We start from the raw sequence: 18,722 nt of genomic DNA on the forward strand, positions 1-18,722 counted from the left end.
CAAAAAACCCCAACTTTATTCTCTATAAAAGCAAAGTCCTAGGATTTTTGCTTTTGGAGTGTTTTTTAAAAGACTAGTCACTATAACCACTTTTTTTGATTTGGTTTGATATCCACAGAACAACCTCCTGAGGTGAGAACTTTTAAATAATGAACACATCTAGGAAATTCCAAGGTGCTAACCTATAAAAAAATAAAAAACAACAAACCCCAATCCTCATCTTCAACAACATCTATTTTACTACCGCTAACTGGTGCACGGAAACCGACGTGAATGACAAAGATACTGATGTTCAGTCAGGGCAAGTTTTGCTTATGACAAACCCTGGGATTGCAGCCATATAAGGCCCGTTCCTAACGACGACATTCAAGGCCTAAGGATATCATAAACCAAAGACTGAGTCCAGTCCTAGTCACGGCTGATGGATCTCACAACGGTTCAAAGTTATGAGGTGACTGGATATAACTGAAATAGCACAACTAACTCAAATCAGGATTGAAAAGCCAAATGAGAGGAACAACTTTTTGTTTTAACTTTCAAACACTTGAATGTAAACAAGGATTATCACCTTTGTAATAAAAACGCTCGTGATGCTTTCTGGATTATCTCCTTCTGGGTTTGGGGGTCCCAACAGCTGTTCACCTTCGCCCTTTTCAAAACTGTACAAGAAAGCAGGATTCAGGATATGTTGCAGCACCTACAGAACACAAACAAAACCACGGTTATACTCAACTGTTGGACTCTTACAGTGGCCGTCAACATTCAGGTAATTTCCTATGCAAACCTGCACGTTAGACACACTCACCGCGTCACAAAAGGAAGCTATGAATAAAACCTTAAGAAACGATCCACACAGATTATTTCCCCTGCTTTCCCCCTTCCAAGGGCAAAGATTCTTAGAAAGTGTAAACTAAAGTACTCGGCACTGAAAGCAAGATGAATTGCCGTCTCTGTTTATTATTGCTCTTCTTCAGGTATGATATTTTCACCTAAATGGCTCTGCCAATTATCAAACTCGTTGACATTTAAGTAAGCGAGTTTTGTTGCCCTAGTTCCCAAGAAGAAAATTAAACCTAAATACCACGCTGCTTTGATTTAATTGCTTTAGTTACCTTGGCTTTGAGCTCATCTCCAAAGTTTGGGTCATTGAAGTCTACAAACCGGAAGAACAAAGCCCGTTTTTGGGGAATACTGTAGTTTTTGGGGATGTCTTCTTCCATGTATTCCTTTAAGAAAGTCATATTGCAGAGAAATCGACCCGTAAAAGCCCGAAGCAACTGGAAGAGCAACTCTATATCACCATAATTCCTTCTGTAAAAACACATAAAATAAAAAGCTTCTGTGAAAAAATACCCACCCAAACCAGTATGCTGATGACTTGGTGAAGAAACTAATCTTGGTTTTAGATGAGCAGAGGGCCAAGAGCAGGCCGTACCAGGGGCACGGTTTGAGCTTGCAGCAGTATTACGAAAGTCATTAAACTTTCTCTTCAATAACTGCAAACCATTTTTAGTACGCCTGTAAACCTTTACAGTATTTTCAAAATTTTAAAATATGTACGCAAGCTATAGGAAATAAATGTTTTTACGTACTTGCAGTAATTCAGTAAGCAATACGCTAATAGCTTAGGTTCTTTCCAATTTGTTGCAGCCATATTCTCTTTCCGATGTCTCTCTTGAAAAGCTTCACTCACCCACACACGTTTCAGCTGATTCACCAAGGAATGCTGATTTGCTAACCAACATTCATCATTCTTAACAATAATACTTATGATCTGTCAAAAGCAAAACAAGACAAATGCACAGTCAACACGCAACAGATCTGTCAGCAGAAAAAATTATGCAAAAGCACTTTTTTAAGGTCAATTAATGGTTCTAAACTATTTAAGTCAAATAAAAACTAGTTCAGATCAATTTTTAAAGGAATTTCTTTTTACAGAAAAGAAAAGGTTTTGTTGCCATGTTCTCCTCTTGTATCTTGCCGGATTAAAAAACAAGCATAGTATATTTGAGACTCTTCCCTTTCTAGAGTGAGGCCAGCTACCAACACTTTACATTTTTATAGGTGTTTTTCTACGAGCTGTAACACAGACACACACTTGAAAGCCTGTTTGCAACAGCTATGTAGTCGAAAGAGGGTTTAACAATCTAGTGCAGAGGCAAACAGGAATAAACGAATACCTTGATAGCCTGAAACTGCAGGTCGAGACGCATTGTGGTAGTGCTGGGAGACCCGGGTCTAACAGCTGCCTGGGTACCAACAGGTAACAGCAGAGTGATAAATCGGTTAGGATTAGCCGCCAGCACATCTCGTAGAGGTTTGGCATCTTTATGTTTTAAGAAACTCTGAAGAAGGGAAAGAAATAATTCGAATAACAACCTTTAAAAGCCAAAATACCAAAAGGCTGTATCAAACTGGAGCTCCTATATTCCTCACTGAAGTCGCAGAGGTTATATTTCGTAAACATAAACATAACCTCTACAACTACAGTAATGATCTGGAAAGGTATAAAATCAACATCTCAGGACAAACAAATACAAAACGGAGCACAGACGCCCCACAGCCAGAGTAAGGCCATGAGTAAGGACCGCGAGATCGTACAGGGAAAAAAAGATGGAGAACATGAAAACCTTTTCGTTCATCAGATCTGTGAAGACGAGGGCTTTTTCCTGCTCCCCTCCCCACGCAGCTTACCATAAACATTCTGCTCCACTGGGGATCATTTAAAGTGGCTTCCATCATGAACAGCTCCACAGTCTGGGATGGGTGACGTGTCAAAAATTTTATCAGTGGTTCCCTGAACGGACTGCCAGCCTGAAAGGTTCACAGAGCTTAAATTAAAAACGCAGAGTGTTTTCTACTCACTTACTAGCACTCAGAAAAGTACACTTGATTTGGCATTTATACAGAGAGAAAATGTTTAGAACTTCTATGATGAGAATTTATTAACAATTTTAAGACTTCGCTTTTAAGAGTCTAAGACAAATGTTAACACTTCCCAAAATGCTTGAAGTGCATATTTATTTATCAAATGTTCCCACACCGTGTTTAAAATAGCATAATTATTACATATTAATGTTTAAAATCACTATAAAGTAAAAACATAAGTAATGTTAACTTCCACTTTTACCTCAATTAACATTGCTCGTTCTGTTTTCATGACAACTTCCAACAGAGGTTTAACCAAAGTCTGAGGGGCAGCTGGGATCAGATGGAATAAATTTATGATTGCTGAACAAATCTTCATTTCCTACAGGCAAAAAGGAACACGATTAAATGAATACTACCAGCTAAATATACAAAACCAGTATCAAACATCCTACTTTTTTCTTCTCCTCTCTATATTAGCGTAGCCAGCAACCGAATGCAACGGGTTAACATATACACAGCATCTACTTACCGTGACGGATGGAGAAAATTGCTCTTGTGGAAGTCTGCCCTTCCCCCCTTGTCATGTCACGGTTTCATTTTATCTTCTTTGTCAGTATAGCGGCGTTGTACAGGTAAGAGCTCAACACCGGGGAATGGTGATGGCGATGGGGCAGTCACGGAGCGCCCGCTGCACTACCCCAAGCGGCTCATGCGCCAAAAAGCCAGACTGCCCTTCCTCAACAGGCTCACGTACAGCCCGCAGCCCCAGACCAGGCACGAGGGCAACGACAGCTCTTGCACTGCACGGCTCGGTACATCTTGCAAACAGCTGGTCACACCAAAAAGTCATCTCTCTTCTCCCACTAGGTACTAAATTCCTCCAAAGCCCAGAGCAGCCGTCTGTTTTTCTTTCAGTGTGTAATTTAAATGGGGACTATATCTCACTTAACCAGAGCGTGGATTTTCTTCATTAAGAAAAGGGAAAGGAAAAAGCAAACCAAAACACAACACCCACCCTCATCCTCCCTCTAAACCCCGTTTCTGGTATGCGGTGTAGAGAGGAACGTTCTGCAGTACTTCCTCAGCTCAACTGAAGCGCAGGGCATCAGGCCCCACTCCTGCAACACGATCTGCCGAGACAAACCCCCACAAGACTCCTCTCACGGATCGAGTTCAGGGCTGAGAACACGTATAAAGGCTTTTGAAAGCACTTATGCCTTCACAGAAACTAAAAATCCTGCTCTTCCTCGTACAAACATGCTTAACAGCAACGTTATAAAACGACTCTGCCACAGACAAACAGAAGACGATTCACAGCACTGCACTCAAAGGCACAATGCACTCTGCCCAAAACACAACATTAAAACTAACAAATCACAGTTTGAAAAAAAAAGAAAAAAATTAAAAACAAAACAAAAAAAAAACCACAACAACGAAGAACTTCCTGGTGCCTCCACTGAGTGTCTCACCTCTACCCCTTCCACGGCAGGCTGAACCAAAACAGAAGTCACAGCATGAAAAGAAAAAGCCCACAAAAATATCAAAGAACTTCACAAATCAGCATACACTGTTCTTCAGGTTGCAGTCAGAAACTGACTTCAGTAGCGTTATTTTCTCATCATAAACTGAAAGAATGGAGACAATGAGTATCTCCCATGCTCCGAATTGCTCTCCTAAGAATTAGGATGAAAAGTATTCTTTTTCCTACTTGTACCTTGTTCAGACATAGCTTCTCAAACATTTGTACTGAATAAAAAGATATTAGAGACGATTAAGTCAGGGGAAACAATATTTTAGCATCTTCAAAGAGAAATTCGTCCAGCATCAATCATGAAACCACTCTCAATACTTGAACTACCAAGCTATAAAGTCCTTCCAATAGCCTGGAACGCAGAATTCCCACCGTGGTGCCACTGCTCACGAGAGGCACAGCGGGAGGCAACCATCTCGTCAAAACTTGTTTTTTCAGTTACCAGATACGACCTAAAACCCCATGCCTTTCCTTGGGGGGGCAGGGAAGAGAGGAAGAAGGGTTTTAAATCAAAGATTTCGCTCATTGGGCCAATGAATACGATCTTAATCGCTATTGAATGTGTTACGTTTTAATCCGTTCATTTACCTAAACAGCCAAGTCACAGTTCAGGAACACAGTAGGACCGTCATAAAATTATTTAGGCGAACGAAAAGTTCAGTTATTCTGGCATCCATGTGGATCTTTACTAAAGCCGTTAATCGTTATGCAGCATTTATAACTGAGATGTCTGAAGTTTTTAGTTTGTCTAGAATCGTCATTCACCTACGGAAACTCATCCCATAGACTTTTGGACTGCTTCATTCAGAAGCCTCGCTGACTAGCCACTCTCTGCGCTATGCTGCAGAACTGCACCGCAGCACCAGCGTCACCATCAAATGGCACCTTCATCAAGTGCCGCTGGAAAAAAATGAAAACCCTTCCGCTCAAAAAAAGTTACTGTAACAGTGCTCCGTACCGTTTCAGCTGGGAAGCATAAGGCTTTCCTCACCAATTCCATTGTCCACTGCGTGTTTACCCTCTCCCAGGTCTAGGCGCTCACCCGCTCCGAATGCTGCAGCCTGCTCCAATAACACTCCCCACATGGCTTTTAAGTGAAGCTCTCAGATTTTGGACTCTCACTATGGCCCACAAGAAATGAGAGCGAGCGAAAGGCCAGCTACGGCAACTCTGACCGCCAGTTTCACCACCCGAGTTTTGCCACATTTGGAAGACAGTCACAGCAACAGCGCCCCGTACATCCGGCCACGTGGCCCCAGACCGCCGCAGCGACTGGCTAAGACCACGCTGTCGGGGCCTCCTGCAGCTCCCCCGGGTTTTTATTTTTAAGGAAACTGGAGAGCAACAACTGGGGGAAAAAAAGGAGTGTTTCAATTGGCTTTGCAGTCACAGAATTCTATTTGAAAATGCTTTAATAGACTTCTGATTGCTTCTCAAGTGTCTGATGTGCACCTCCCCCTCAACGTACATAGGTTTTAAACCAACACTAAAAAAAAAACTACAGGTTAAGGAAACTAAACACACAACTACATAGAAAACATCAACAGAAAACATTAAAAGCAGAAGAATTCACAATTAAATATGATTTAGGGACAAATAAAAACTATTCTAGAGGTGACACATTGTGGTTTGAAAGACGACTACTATAAAAAGATCTGCAAGATTATCTGTAATCATCAAGTTTAAGGAAAAGTCCCAAAAGAAGAATATGAAGGCCTTAGAACTACTCTGATCCGAATAAAATTATTTAATGAAAGTATTGAACTGAAAAATGCAGTTTTTCAGTTTAACCATAGGAAACGAGTTCTACTCCATTAGAGAACATCTAGGTCAAATACAAAGCAATGACTAAATTCAGATTTAAAAGCTCTCCTTGCAGTGACAGGAAGGAGTAATGAAAAGCCATTAAGCCATTTCCATGTTTTGAGAGAAATAAAAAGCCTATCTACTTTCAATCTAATTTGAAAGCCAAAAAAAAATTAATAAAATTCCCTCCCCGTTTTTTCCCAGTTGCAATAATAAATCTCAACACTTAATATAAGTTATTAATAAAATCTTAATAGAATTATGGGACTTCTGGTAATCTAAATGAAACAACACTGAAGCAGGAATTCCCTTCAGTGCTGTATTGCTGAGAGCACACAGTGCTGTCATTACGCTGTGTAATTTCCACTGATAAGAAAACTGATGAGCTTCCCATAGTTCAACATTGAGGCCACTAGTTTGGATGGGAGAGAGATTTTAATGTGATCTCAACTGGCAAATATTGAACTTGTTTTTCATAAATTATATTTTAAATTAACTGGGATTATATTATTATTTGGTATCATTTTCAAAAAACTGTGTTACGAACATCAAACATATTAGTGAAAAAGGAGGGGTTATGCTGCTGAGCCCATCAGCCCTTCCAATGAAGAACAGAATTCTAAGCAGAAAATCCTGAAGAAAAAAAAAATCCATAAGCTGTTCCCACACCAACCTATCTAGAATAGGCTTTAAGGTAACCGTTGTCAGCAGATAAGAAGCTCCTCTCACTAAGATTTGTAACAAATATTCAATATACACGTACGTTCATTAGCTTGTAACAAAACATCAGTGTGTAACCAGTTACGGCAACATTTACAAGTGAATGAGTTTGGCAATTCCAAGACATTAATACTATTCATTTCTTGTCTTCCCACATAAAAGCATTCATTAACTTACATTTCCATCACTCCGTTGTCCACCTTTGTGTGTAATAACTACAACTTCCATCCATTTACGCAGGTGTTGCTATAAAGAGAGAGAAATTAGTACTATTCTTATAATTATACTGTCTCATTTTAGCAAGTGACAGCATGTGCTACACGAGAAGAAGTAGTAGAGGCAGAAACGATTCTTTGAAAGAAACAAAGGGAAAAACGATCAGTTATTTTCATTCCCTCAGATTGAAGAGTTTACTGGCGCTGAGTCCTCTCCGTATTCCAGAAAGCAGGGGTTGTAAGAGTACCTACAACATTAAAAGCACAAAAATCTGAAGTCTGATAGGCTTACATTTGTCTAATTATCTGCTTGATAGGTATTCATTTAAACATTTAAATATCCATGGCAATAGTACAAAGAGTTCACATACACAGTTTAAAAACTGCAAATGAGAAGGGCAATACCTTCCACCATTTTATAAATCACGAAAATCACCAGAACGGACTGAGCCCACTAGGAAGTAAAACACATTTTCAAGGGTTTCCTTACTGTATTATGCTGCTGGCACCTCGCATAAAGATAAATTTGACCAAGCAGACCTTAGCACAGCTCGGTATGTCTTCACTAGAGAAGAACATCTCTCAACTCTCTGGTTTAGGAGCTCTTTAGAAATTAACTCAAAATATTTAAAGATCATTTTTTTTCCTATTAATTGCGAAATTAAAATCTTTCACTTCCAGTATATTCACTGAGTCACTACTGAATTGTTCTTTGACCTTTCAACAATACAAATATTAGGCACAAGAAAAAATTTCCTGAAGAGCTAAAGAAAACTCGAATGGGCTTACCATCATCTGATCACAGAATTTATCATTAAAAGAGTTCGGAAAAAGTCTAGTGACGGATGTCAGACGATTCACAACGTTCAGTGTCAGACTTCGATAGTCTCCCAACATCATAAGCAACGGTCTCATGTGTGTATGAATTTGATCAACTTCTATGGTAGCTCCTTCCAAGAACTGCAAGAGAGCAGAGGACTAAGATACAGAGGGAGAGGGGAGCAGCTAACGTGCAGGCATCTTTCTTAAAAGCAATTCTGCTGACTTGATTTTTCTTCTTTTATTTTTTACTTTGGGACCGGAATGACTTAAACAATATTTATTGCTGGAAATATATATAGTGACAAGACGGATTTGGGAAGTACTTAAGTATCTCTGACACACAGTAGGAGATTCCATAAAATAGTCAAGTAGGCGATCTTAATTACAGACGGATTGAAAAACTGCCACAGCTATAAATTAAATATACAGCTATGGACAAACTACTTAGACGCTGCTTTATTAAGAACTGCCCATGAATGTGGCCGAAGGCAATAGAGCAGATTTCTGTCTTAGAGTCTGCACGCACCCTGGGCACCGCAGGAGGTCGGGAGCACCTGGCTGCAACCAGCCTGAGCGTATTTCCCGCCGTATCCAAACATCCTGTGGGCACCGTTTCATCACAGCAAAAAATGATCAGGAAATCTTATACCAAATGCATAGGCCAGAACAACCCTTACCTCTCAACCCAGCGGTACTGTCAGCAAGCCATAAATAATAAGAAGTACGTTCCCTTTCGTGGCCAGAGCGACATGCAAAGACAACGTCTGACCTCTAACCAGTCAACGGCCTAAACAAACGTAACCCACCAGTATTACTGCAGTTACATTCCCTCTCACATGCCAGCCAATCTACGCATCGTTACAGAGAGGCTGTAAGTATTTTTAATATCATTTTCTGTATTTAGAAGAATGGTATTAAAATCTCGAAGAATCGGAGTTAGCCATACCTACTGGGCAACAAATCCGCATGAGCGAATATCCTTTTCCCTGTCCTTCCCGCTCTTGTACACTATAACCTAGCACCCACAGGACAGGCAGCGTAGCGCAGCCCCGCGTACGTCCAATACTAGTCCTGACCTTAGACAGACAGCCACAGCCCTGTCCTTGAGATAACTGCCGTACTGTCACGCAGAGCCGAACTCCGCGGTATCGCTCGCTTTTCCAAACCCAACTATGGGGTCTTGTCCGGGTTTCAGCTGGGACAGAGTTAATTTCCTTCGTGCTGGCTGCTGGGTTTCAGACTTGGTATGAAAGGAATGTCATGATATTTATAGTATTCAAGGACTTTTTTCAGCCTCCCATAGGAGCTGTGAAGGAGCACAGACAGAACGACGCAATGGCCAATGGGATGTTCCGTACCACAGACGCCAGTAGGTAAGCGGGGGTCAGCTGGGGGGCGGAATGCGAGATCTCTGCTCAGGACGGTGCCAATTCACCAGTTTACTGGGTGGTGAGAGTGACTCGTGTCCTTCTTATTGTTGTTACCATTGCTATTTGCCTTTTCTGTTACTGTTTCTATTAAACTGCCCTTACCCCGACCCACAAGGGCTTTTTCCCTTTCCCTTCCCCTCCCTCCCTCCCCCGTCTCCCTGCCCGGCCGGGGGAAGGGGGAGGACGGCGCGTGCGGACAGTGGCCCTAGCTGCCGGCTGGGGCTAAACCACGACGGGCCTCTACCGCTTCTTTTAGGAACAAAGAAGAAAGAAACACGAGAAAAGCTTTACAATAAAGCCAGGCACGCGCATTTGCGAAACTGCTGGGGAGGAGTGACACTGGTTATTTAGAAAAGAAGACAGAGTTACAAAGACCAGACAAACAGAAAGACCCCAAGACAGACAGACTGAAAGGCTTACCCTGGGCCTTGTCCAAAAGCTTATAATGCTTAATTTCAACCAGAAGAAGTTTTTATTTACGTTCAAATTCCCCGAAACCCACATCTGACAGAAACTTAATTATACTGGTGTCACTAAGTAAAACGTAACCGAGCAGCCACAATGTCCTGTAGAGCACTTTCCCAAGAAGCTCTGTAATAAGGAAGTAAAGCCGAGAGAACAAAGGCCTCAAACCCAACCTTGTTTCAATACACTAACCTTTCTCATGCACGCTTCTCCTGCCTCCTGCAGTTCGTTATTTGTTGAATTAAGTGCCTTGAAAAGTGCAGCAATGATTTTCTCTCTCGACTGAGGCAAGTAATTGCAGGCAGCTAGAGCATCTGCAAATATCAAAGTAAATTTGCTCTCTTTGTTAACTCAATTTTAAAAGAGATGGAAAAAAACCCCTAATTCTACATTTCTTCTCTTCAAGTTTCTTTTATTTCATCTTAAATTACAGACAGCTAAAGCTTCGCATGCTTTGCCAAAAGCAACAGGCGTCATAAAATAGTAAAAGAACGGAAGTTCTATTAACAGTGTTCTAAAGTTTTCCTAATGCTATATAACGTCATTAGTCTACAAATATTTTGGGTTCATTTCAGAAACTAAATCCTAGTCATTAAGAAAGCAGCAATACTTTCCCATTACTCTCTATTAAGCTGTGACCTCTAGAGAGCAGTCATCAGTCTTCAAGCGCCCAAGTTTTCTGCTGAGCTTGGGAAGAAGACTGCCCGTTGCTCCCAAGGACACTTATCTACATTGAATTTTGTTTAGGAAATTTTACTTACTTAAGGCTGCAATCCGAAGAGGTACAAGAGATGGAAGACTTTTGTAACAAGGTAGTTTCATTAAGGCAACATCTTCAGCCTCACACAGATTCAGTAACTAGGGAAAAAAATAAACAATCATTTTAGCATAGCACGTGAATCACATTTGAAAGGGCATTATCAGAGTTCTGTTTCCTCAAAGAGCCAAGTTTATTCAAACACACTAATCGACCTCCAAATTTCACCAACGGGCAAAAGTTCTCCTTGTCTTGTTTGGACAAGACAGCTAGGAAACCAATGGACCACATGGTTTCTTTAAGCTGAATCTACACACTAGCTTTAGATCTGATTTTACTCAAACCGTTAGGGACTCAAAAACCCTAACAAACCATATGTATGTTTTGGTGGTACAACGATTTATTTAACAGATATACTGTGCATTAAATAAGACCTAAATATGAAAGTTAGCGCTACTAGACTAGAAGTATAACCCCAAAGTTCATTTAATATATTTCACGCACATTAGCATATTCTGCTATTATGTAGTAAGTAAAGGCAAACCTCAGCTCATGTTTCAAAAGATAAATTCTTACATTTTGGTGAAAGTTTAAAATGCAGAGAAAATATGTATTTTTAACAATGAAAGTTCTAACACTATCACTACTTAAGCATCTACATTCAGACATGAGAACATAAACGGAAAGTACCTCTGTGTAGAAAACCTTGTGTTCCACAACGTTGAGATCCATTGTAAACAACCGGGGCTGCAGCGTTGTGCAAAACGTATTTCCCTCCATCAGGCCAATCTGGGCATTTGCAGGCTGATGCCTAAGTAAGTGCTTTTTAGGAGGAACCATGTCTTGGAGAACCTACACAATGTAATGTAGAGGACTGAATTAGCAGCCTATTCGAACCACCCCACGGACCCACCCACTAAGAAGACATCTCTAGTCACAGCTCCGTTTGCTATTGTGGCTCCAGATGTACCTCTTTAGAAATCGCTAAACAAGAAGAAAAGTATTTCTCTGAACTAATTTAATTCAGAGTCAGTTAGAGAAACAACTCAGCATCTGTAATCACTACTTATTCTCTGTGAACAGTTCTATTATATTTAATAACTTCGCATAACGTTACAAACAACAAAGAAATTCACGGTCTTCAGCGTTTCAAATGTTCAAAGTCAGGAATCAAGAATATTATAAGCTCCTAAAACATCAGAAAAACAAAAACATTCATGCAAGTTTTTCCCATTACGCCAACCTCTCACTCTCCCCCGTGAACACCATTAGCAAAACAAAACATCAATTAGGGGGCTTCTCTGTATGTTCCCAAACTACAATAACAACATCTCTCGTTTCATATGCTGTGGTGGCCCTCACGGCTTACGTACATTCACTCGTCTTTCAAGAGAATGAATGCCATTAGCTTTAAGGAGTATCTAGCAAAAAGTAATTGAACCAGCTTTGATCTTTACAGTCTCTTTCTGGATAGGATAAGGCACAGCAATATGCCTCATATTTAGAGAATAACACAAAAATGAGGCTCAAAATGCAGTATCTACCTGGCCCAGCCTACGTCTCACTGATGGCAGGACGAGCAGTCCATAATTTCAGGAAGTAGATCAGCCTGAAGACACTATAAACACCGGCTAGGCAGCCAGGCAGAGCTTGTATGGATCTCTGTAGTGCTGCAGCCATGCGTACTTTTCAACACCAAAACCCAGCAAATGACAAACATATGCTGTCAAAGCACTAAGAACTTAATTCACTAATGTGAGAAAACATACCCAGAAAAGCGTTTTGTAAATCCACACTGGTAAACAACTCTAAAGTCACTTTCAGTAAGTATTTCTGCTTACCTCTTTATGCGGCTCCATAATCACCGTGACACTTTTTCCGGTGACCTGTGCAAGAACCTGCAGCGAATGCATGGCCTGTTTTCTCACAGTAGAGTTTGGAGAGGTTACTTCTCGAACGAGGTCATGTGTTACATGATGGAAAGACTTTTCCTGTGCTGCTAGGATTTCTTCTGTTTTTTCTTCATCTTTCAAAGGAGTTGCACATCTAATCAAAAGCTGTTCTAATGTGGTCTTTGCCATAGCAACCGCTCCATTGGAAACCTAAGGGATCATAGATTATTTTTATTAAATAAGAACAGAACAAAGACCACAAGTCTACACACTACTCATCAACGAACTTAGCAATTTGATGAATCCTCTTTGAACAGAGCACATATTCAACTAATCTTCCCACCAATCGTTCCAAAACTGGAACGCAACACAATTTGATAAAGGAACTCAAGCACTGGAACCCTTAGCAATGTTGTCACCATACGAATCACAACTGAGAAAAGGTCAGGCAGCCAATTCTCCAGCTATCTATAACTACGTGCAGCTTTGTGGGAAGATGAACACCTTTCAAACTAAACACAGAAAAAAGAAAAAAAACCCAACTGTTTTTCATGCAAGTGACAGCGAATCTAGTGTTCTTTCACCAATCTGAATGCAACCTGCACATTTCTCCTCTGAAAGAAGCAGAAGCAAATGCCATTCCAACAGCTCTGGCAGTTATTTGGAAAAAAACAGACCTCACTCCTAATTTCAGGTCTTGGTTTAAGTTAAAAGGACTAAAACTCACTCATAACTACTGCAGATACAATACATTCTGAAGTTAAGTAAAATCAAGATTAGCAAGAGTTCAACCTGTGTAAATTTAAGAACAAAAGTTTGTTTCCTCATACTATTTGATAGAATTCATTCATTAAATACCTCTCCCGTTAGATCCATCATAACAAAGAGAAGCGCCTTCAGGAAAGTCTGCTGGTTCTGGAGGACCCAAATTAGTGGCAGTCGTTCCATAAGAAATTTAATTGACACAACACCTCCTAGTTTAGCATACCAAGCTTGTTCGTAGCAGCAAGCACATAAACGTTCCACAATGTACGAAAACAAGGGAAGCTGACAGGCCTGCAAACAAAGAAATGTATCACTTTGCTTTTTCAGCTTACTGGTAGCTTCCAAAATTTTAGAAGCAAAACTGCATTGGCTGAAACTAGATCATTTACATACATTAAAAAAAAATATATATATATATATTACCCTTTCCTTTGAACCCAAGATAATGCTTGCAACATCAAATATCACTGCTAGAGCCACCTCTCCTATTTTGCAGAGCTCCTTCTCCTCATAGGCCATGCAGATTGCTATGGCATCGATGAGCACCAAGGGATCCATGCCTTTTGACCCGTTTTCTTCGCTGTGAAACATGGCTGTGCTCGGCTGGCTGCCAACCTGATAGCACTGCAGCAAAAAAGGACCTGCATTTTGTATTGGGGAAGAAGAGAGAGAAAAAAAGATAAAACAGTGGATATTTCAATATGAATAGTCTTTCAATTAGATTTTACTACTCCTCTGACTAGCTGATGGCAAAACCAGTAAGCACTGTGTCTATCTGCATATAAATGGGTTGTAAGGCATTCTTCACTCTAAGAAGAAGAAAAAGATTGCATCTACTTGAATATTTTCTTCCATGCTCCAGACTGTGCCCTGCAAGAAGATTTAATTAAAATGAAGAATCATACAAATTCAAGTTACATTAATGTGACAACGAAGAGTGATATGCTTATAGCACATCTTCTCCCAAATTACTTGTCTTACAGTCCAACTCCAAACAAAAAGTTTCCTTCGTCGATGCAAGACACTGTAGTGCTCTAACGTTTACTTAGTTCCTCTGATGGTCCTTCAAGTCCCCAAGTGGAAGTAATCCAATTAAAGACCATCCACAAAAATAACTGTGTATACCAAGTGACACAAATGCTCTGGAAATATAAACTGGTCCAAGCTGTAATTATTTCATTGGCTGTAGCACGTTAGAAGTATTATTAGGTGGTTGATTGTTTTTTAAAACATGCTTAATAATTTTTTACTGCTCAGAAGAATTAAAACATAATTCAGCCATCAAACAAAACCCAACACATCTACGCAGAAGCAACCGTAATACCACAGCTTCCTTAAAACAAATTACTGTTAGAAAAAGTATAAACTTCTCCACTCCTCTCACGACAGTCCACGCGATCTCTATTCCACTTTCCTTACCACATTGCTGAGCCACTGCCACCATTGTGTAGTGGCGGATTAAGCTGGCGACAAAGGGCAGAGCACTGGGCCTCAGATCTTTGATGACCGCTGACATGAATGCCCCTGTCAACGCCTGTTCAAAGGTTTTACGAGCGGGAGTGTCCTGAGCTTTGTATCGATGGGAAATAATCACACTGGGTATGGACTTCTCAGTAAAGCTGAAAGACAAAATTAAGTTCCTGATAACCCTAAGCAGCAGTACTGGCAGCGCAATCAGGAGCATCGTCAAGTGCTTAATTTAAGTTTGCTCTCGATACCTAACTCCTTCTCCACCTCCCGTCTTCCCCTCATTTTGATAGAGCTAGACCAGTTCACTCAGTCCGTATTAATTTTGTCAACCACTGCGCTCAAACATGATGGATAGCTCAATTTCATCAGCAACATTTAAAGCCAGTGGCTCAGAAGAAGCCACGTACATTACAAATAACAGGCATACAGGCATCACACTGCAACTCAATTACAGAATGTCATTTTCAATATTTTGACATTTTTCCCTTTTTTAAAATGACATTTGATTTTAATCGTGAAAGATTGAAACATTATTTATCAAATCCCCACCCAACAAAACCCATTCACCGCAAAGCTGTATTTATGTCAAGTCTAACAAGTCCAAATTCTAAAAGCCTCTATACTCTTTAGCTCCATTTACTACACTGCAAGAGTCAAAGTCAGCATACACTTTGTGGGCAAAGATGTCAAAGTTGTCTAAAAGCAATACACTCATTAAGTATCAATGACTAAAATCGTAAAATATGCAAAAAAAAAATCAATAAAAAGCCCCCACACAAACACAGGTTATGTGTGCCACTATGCTATAGTTTGGTCACTAAATGAAACTGAATTTTGTATCTCTCTCACTTTAGTAAAAAGTTGGATGTAAATACAAAGCATCACAATCTAAGATAATCTTTAAAACACAATTAAGCACTACAATGTTTCAAGTGTTTAAATATATTAAACTAAGATTAATTTTAAAAAAGTCTGAGTATATCTAACAGATTATACGCTGGACTGGGATTAGCAGAAGAAAATTAATGTACAAAACATTAACACGTGTCATTGGCATTAAATAACACACTGACAAAATTCCTCTTACTGGAAAGTCCTGCGTTGATTTAAAAGGAAGCAGGATAAACCAGTAGCTAAAAATCCCGTGAAGAACACACTGCCTAGACTAACCATTGCCTCTAATTCACGTTACTCTAAAGACTCTAGAAATTTGACATACACATTTACGTTTAAAGAATTGTCATACTTGGGATGCGCGAGAAGTTGGTATAATGCATGTTTATTATCATCCAGGCTCATCATAGCTACTAAAAAACACTTGATTACTTCCCACGCTTGTCTCCGATAATATGGTTCTGTGTTAGCACTCTTCAAACAGTCCAGAGCAGTCTCAATTGCCTGTCATGAAAAGAAGATAGAGAGTAACCAAACACTACTTCTTCTTAATATTGACAATAAGGTGATTAATCAAGGAAACGGTATCTTTAATACACATTAAAAGTAACTTTAAAAGAATGTACAATTTGGACCTAAGTTAAGAACTGCAGAGAACGCCTGAGAAAGCCGACTTGAAACTACTACGGCATTTGCTGTGCTTTTATAAATGCAAAGTTTCAGGGCAGACACATTCATTTCCACCGTCAGAAAGCACTTGAAGTCATGAGTGAGGTACGCCTTCATTCTCTCTCCCCTCTCAAGAAAATTTTCCTCACCTTCCCTCCAGCCGCAATTGCTGTTCCTAATCTCTATATACCGTAGGTATACAATGCATATACAATACACATATATAAATGGTACCAAAAAATGTTCTATCTTACAAATTCCTTTATCATATTTTCCATGCAAATCAAGAGCTACATCATACATGGTGAAACGTCCCTGTAAGCAACTTCTGAACACTGTTTACTTCACGGAAATAGTACTCTTCTTTTCCTTTGCAAGAAGATTTATTTAATACGTTTGAGAATAATTCAAATAATCTCTTAAGATACGAAAGCAATGAAAAGGGGAGCTACATATATACCTACATATAAACACAGCTAGATACTTTCTATCCTTCTCCGAAAAAGAAAGGAAGAAATTAAAAACAAACGAGACCGACATTAAGTCAAAAAAAACACATAAAAAATATTTCAAGAGTGCACAGAATAAGGAATTTCAATACCTGATCAACGGTAAATAAAACCTAGCCATCCATGCTTAAAAGGGATACCGCAGAAAAAGGCTCTGCTACAAAGAAGCGGGAATTTTCCTTCTTTCTACTTACTGATTTAACCAGCTGTCATCCCATCGCTGTCTGAATAACCTTACCAGCATCTCAATGGAAAGAACTACGAGTTTTACGCAGACCACAGACTACCAAAGCACTAAAAGAAAACACGGATTTCTCATTTTCAATTTATTCCACTTCTTTTTCCTTTTAATTTGACATTTCCTTTCTGTAGGTATAACGTATTCAGCAGACAACATTGTTTCTTGGTCAACAGAAGCTGAAGATCATTCCGTATCATTAACCAACATGTTAGACGCATAAATACTTTGGAAAACTTGGTTTGAATTAACCAAGCGTGACAGGGAAATGCCAGCAACTACAGTACTTGTATGTATCCAACGCAGCGGTTTCGGTAGAGAGGGGAAATGGGTAAAGCTACCTGCACTTTACGAACCATTTTCCCCAGGGGTTCTGAAGCCTGCTGGCGGCGCGGAGCCAAAGCAAGCCGGCGGCCGGCAAAGACAATGCTCTACTGCATTCACATCACACCTACTCACGATAGTGGAATTGAAAAGGTAAGTATTAAAACTCTACAGGCCAAATTAACTCAAAATTCAGCTTCACTCTCAGATCCCAAGACACAGACCCAGATTAGATTGCTGTAATTAGTCAGAACTAAGCATTGGTGATACGTTGAGATTGCCGGATGAAAGCCAGTACAGCACAAAGGGGGTTTGCGGCTATAAGAAGTACTGTGCCCAACCTACAGACAACAAACAAAACCAAACCACAGGAGTCATTAGAACAATCATCACTGAAAGATTTCTACAAGAATTTTTTGGTACACTTCAAAAAGAAAATAGGGAGGGTTTAGAGCAGATTCTCGCTCCTAATCTAAGCAGTACATCCAAAGTTAGAAAGGGGAAAAAAAAGCACAGAAATCATTTGCTTGTGCCAGTTTCACTCCCTGTCCTGTCACTTTATAAAAGCAGTACAGCATGTTTAAATCTATTGTTTTGGGGGTGACATAAAACAGTTTAAAGGGAATACATGTTAAAATGAAGCAGGAAGGGAGTGTAGTCCACCTCTCTACACGGAAACTCTCAATTGATCACTACATCCCGAACAAGCGAAACAGCTCCTTGCAGTGATTTTTTCCTTGCAGAAAAAAAAAAAAAAAAACACCAAAAAACCCAAACCCAACCATAAGTGGGTTTCAATTCTGTTTCTTCATTACAACATAAATTAATCAGAAATCTCTTTATCTAACTGGAGGGATACTGAAAAAAAACACAGATATACTTTTAATTATGTAAATCCTATAATTTTAGATCATCATTAACTTATATCTGGAACTGGCAGACATACCACATGCTTTATCAAGGTTTTACAAGCAAACAAACTTCCAAAAAATCTGTAATAGAGGAAAATTGAGTAGGATGGTTTCTCAGCACAGAAAATAACTTAAACCCTTACCTTTTCCATTGGGAGCTGAATGGATGCTTTACAGTCTGAAAATTCAATTGTAATACTGGGTCCTTGGATTTCTGTGACTACATATTGTAGCTTCTGTGATTCCTTTAACATCTTCCTGTTACTTCCACCAAATTTCCCAAGTACCCGATAAGCCACATGAGAAATGCTGTCTGCAGGATTGCGCAGGGTACGCCACAAAGCCTGCAAGTATTTACGGTCAGACCAGTCTCACTTCAAAAATTTTCAAGTTTTAATGTAAAAAAAAGTCAAGGAAAACACTTATTCTTGTG

At 39.8% G+C, this 18,722-nt stretch overlaps 1 protein-coding gene across 1 annotated transcript in view; it reads right to left on the reverse strand.

Moving 5' to 3' along the window:
- Window positions 1-18,722, reverse strand: part of TRRAP (transformation/transcription domain associated protein) — a 98,696-nt gene that overhangs the window by 58,207 nt on the left and 21,767 nt on the right. Inside the window, exons 20-36 of the mRNA XM_082490634.1 lie at window positions 18,433-18,633; window positions 15,991-16,142; window positions 14,694-14,893; window positions 13,698-13,915; window positions 13,368-13,565; window positions 12,459-12,719; window positions 11,308-11,469; window positions 10,622-10,718; window positions 10,053-10,174; window positions 7,933-8,103; window positions 7,106-7,174; window positions 3,131-3,250; window positions 2,695-2,814; window positions 2,181-2,345; window positions 1,593-1,774; window positions 1,113-1,311; window positions 569-697 (exon numbers count right to left, since the gene is read on the reverse strand). Coding sequence (XP_082346760.1) covers window positions 569-697; window positions 1,113-1,311; window positions 1,593-1,774; window positions 2,181-2,345; window positions 2,695-2,814; window positions 3,131-3,250; window positions 7,106-7,174; window positions 7,933-8,103; window positions 10,053-10,174; window positions 10,622-10,718; window positions 11,308-11,469; window positions 12,459-12,719; window positions 13,368-13,565; window positions 13,698-13,915; window positions 14,694-14,893; window positions 15,991-16,142; window positions 18,433-18,633 — 2,766 coding nt within the window. The remainder of the gene's footprint in view (window positions 1-568; window positions 698-1,112; window positions 1,312-1,592; window positions 1,775-2,180; window positions 2,346-2,694; window positions 2,815-3,130; window positions 3,251-7,105; window positions 7,175-7,932; window positions 8,104-10,052; window positions 10,175-10,621; window positions 10,719-11,307; window positions 11,470-12,458; window positions 12,720-13,367; window positions 13,566-13,697; window positions 13,916-14,693; window positions 14,894-15,990; window positions 16,143-18,432; window positions 18,634-18,722) is intronic.

This window comes from Vanellus vanellus (assembly GCF_965231255.1).
Source record: "Vanellus vanellus genome assembly, chromosome: 14".
Classification (NCBI taxonomy): domain Eukaryota; kingdom Metazoa; phylum Chordata; class Aves; order Charadriiformes; family Charadriidae; genus Vanellus; species Vanellus vanellus.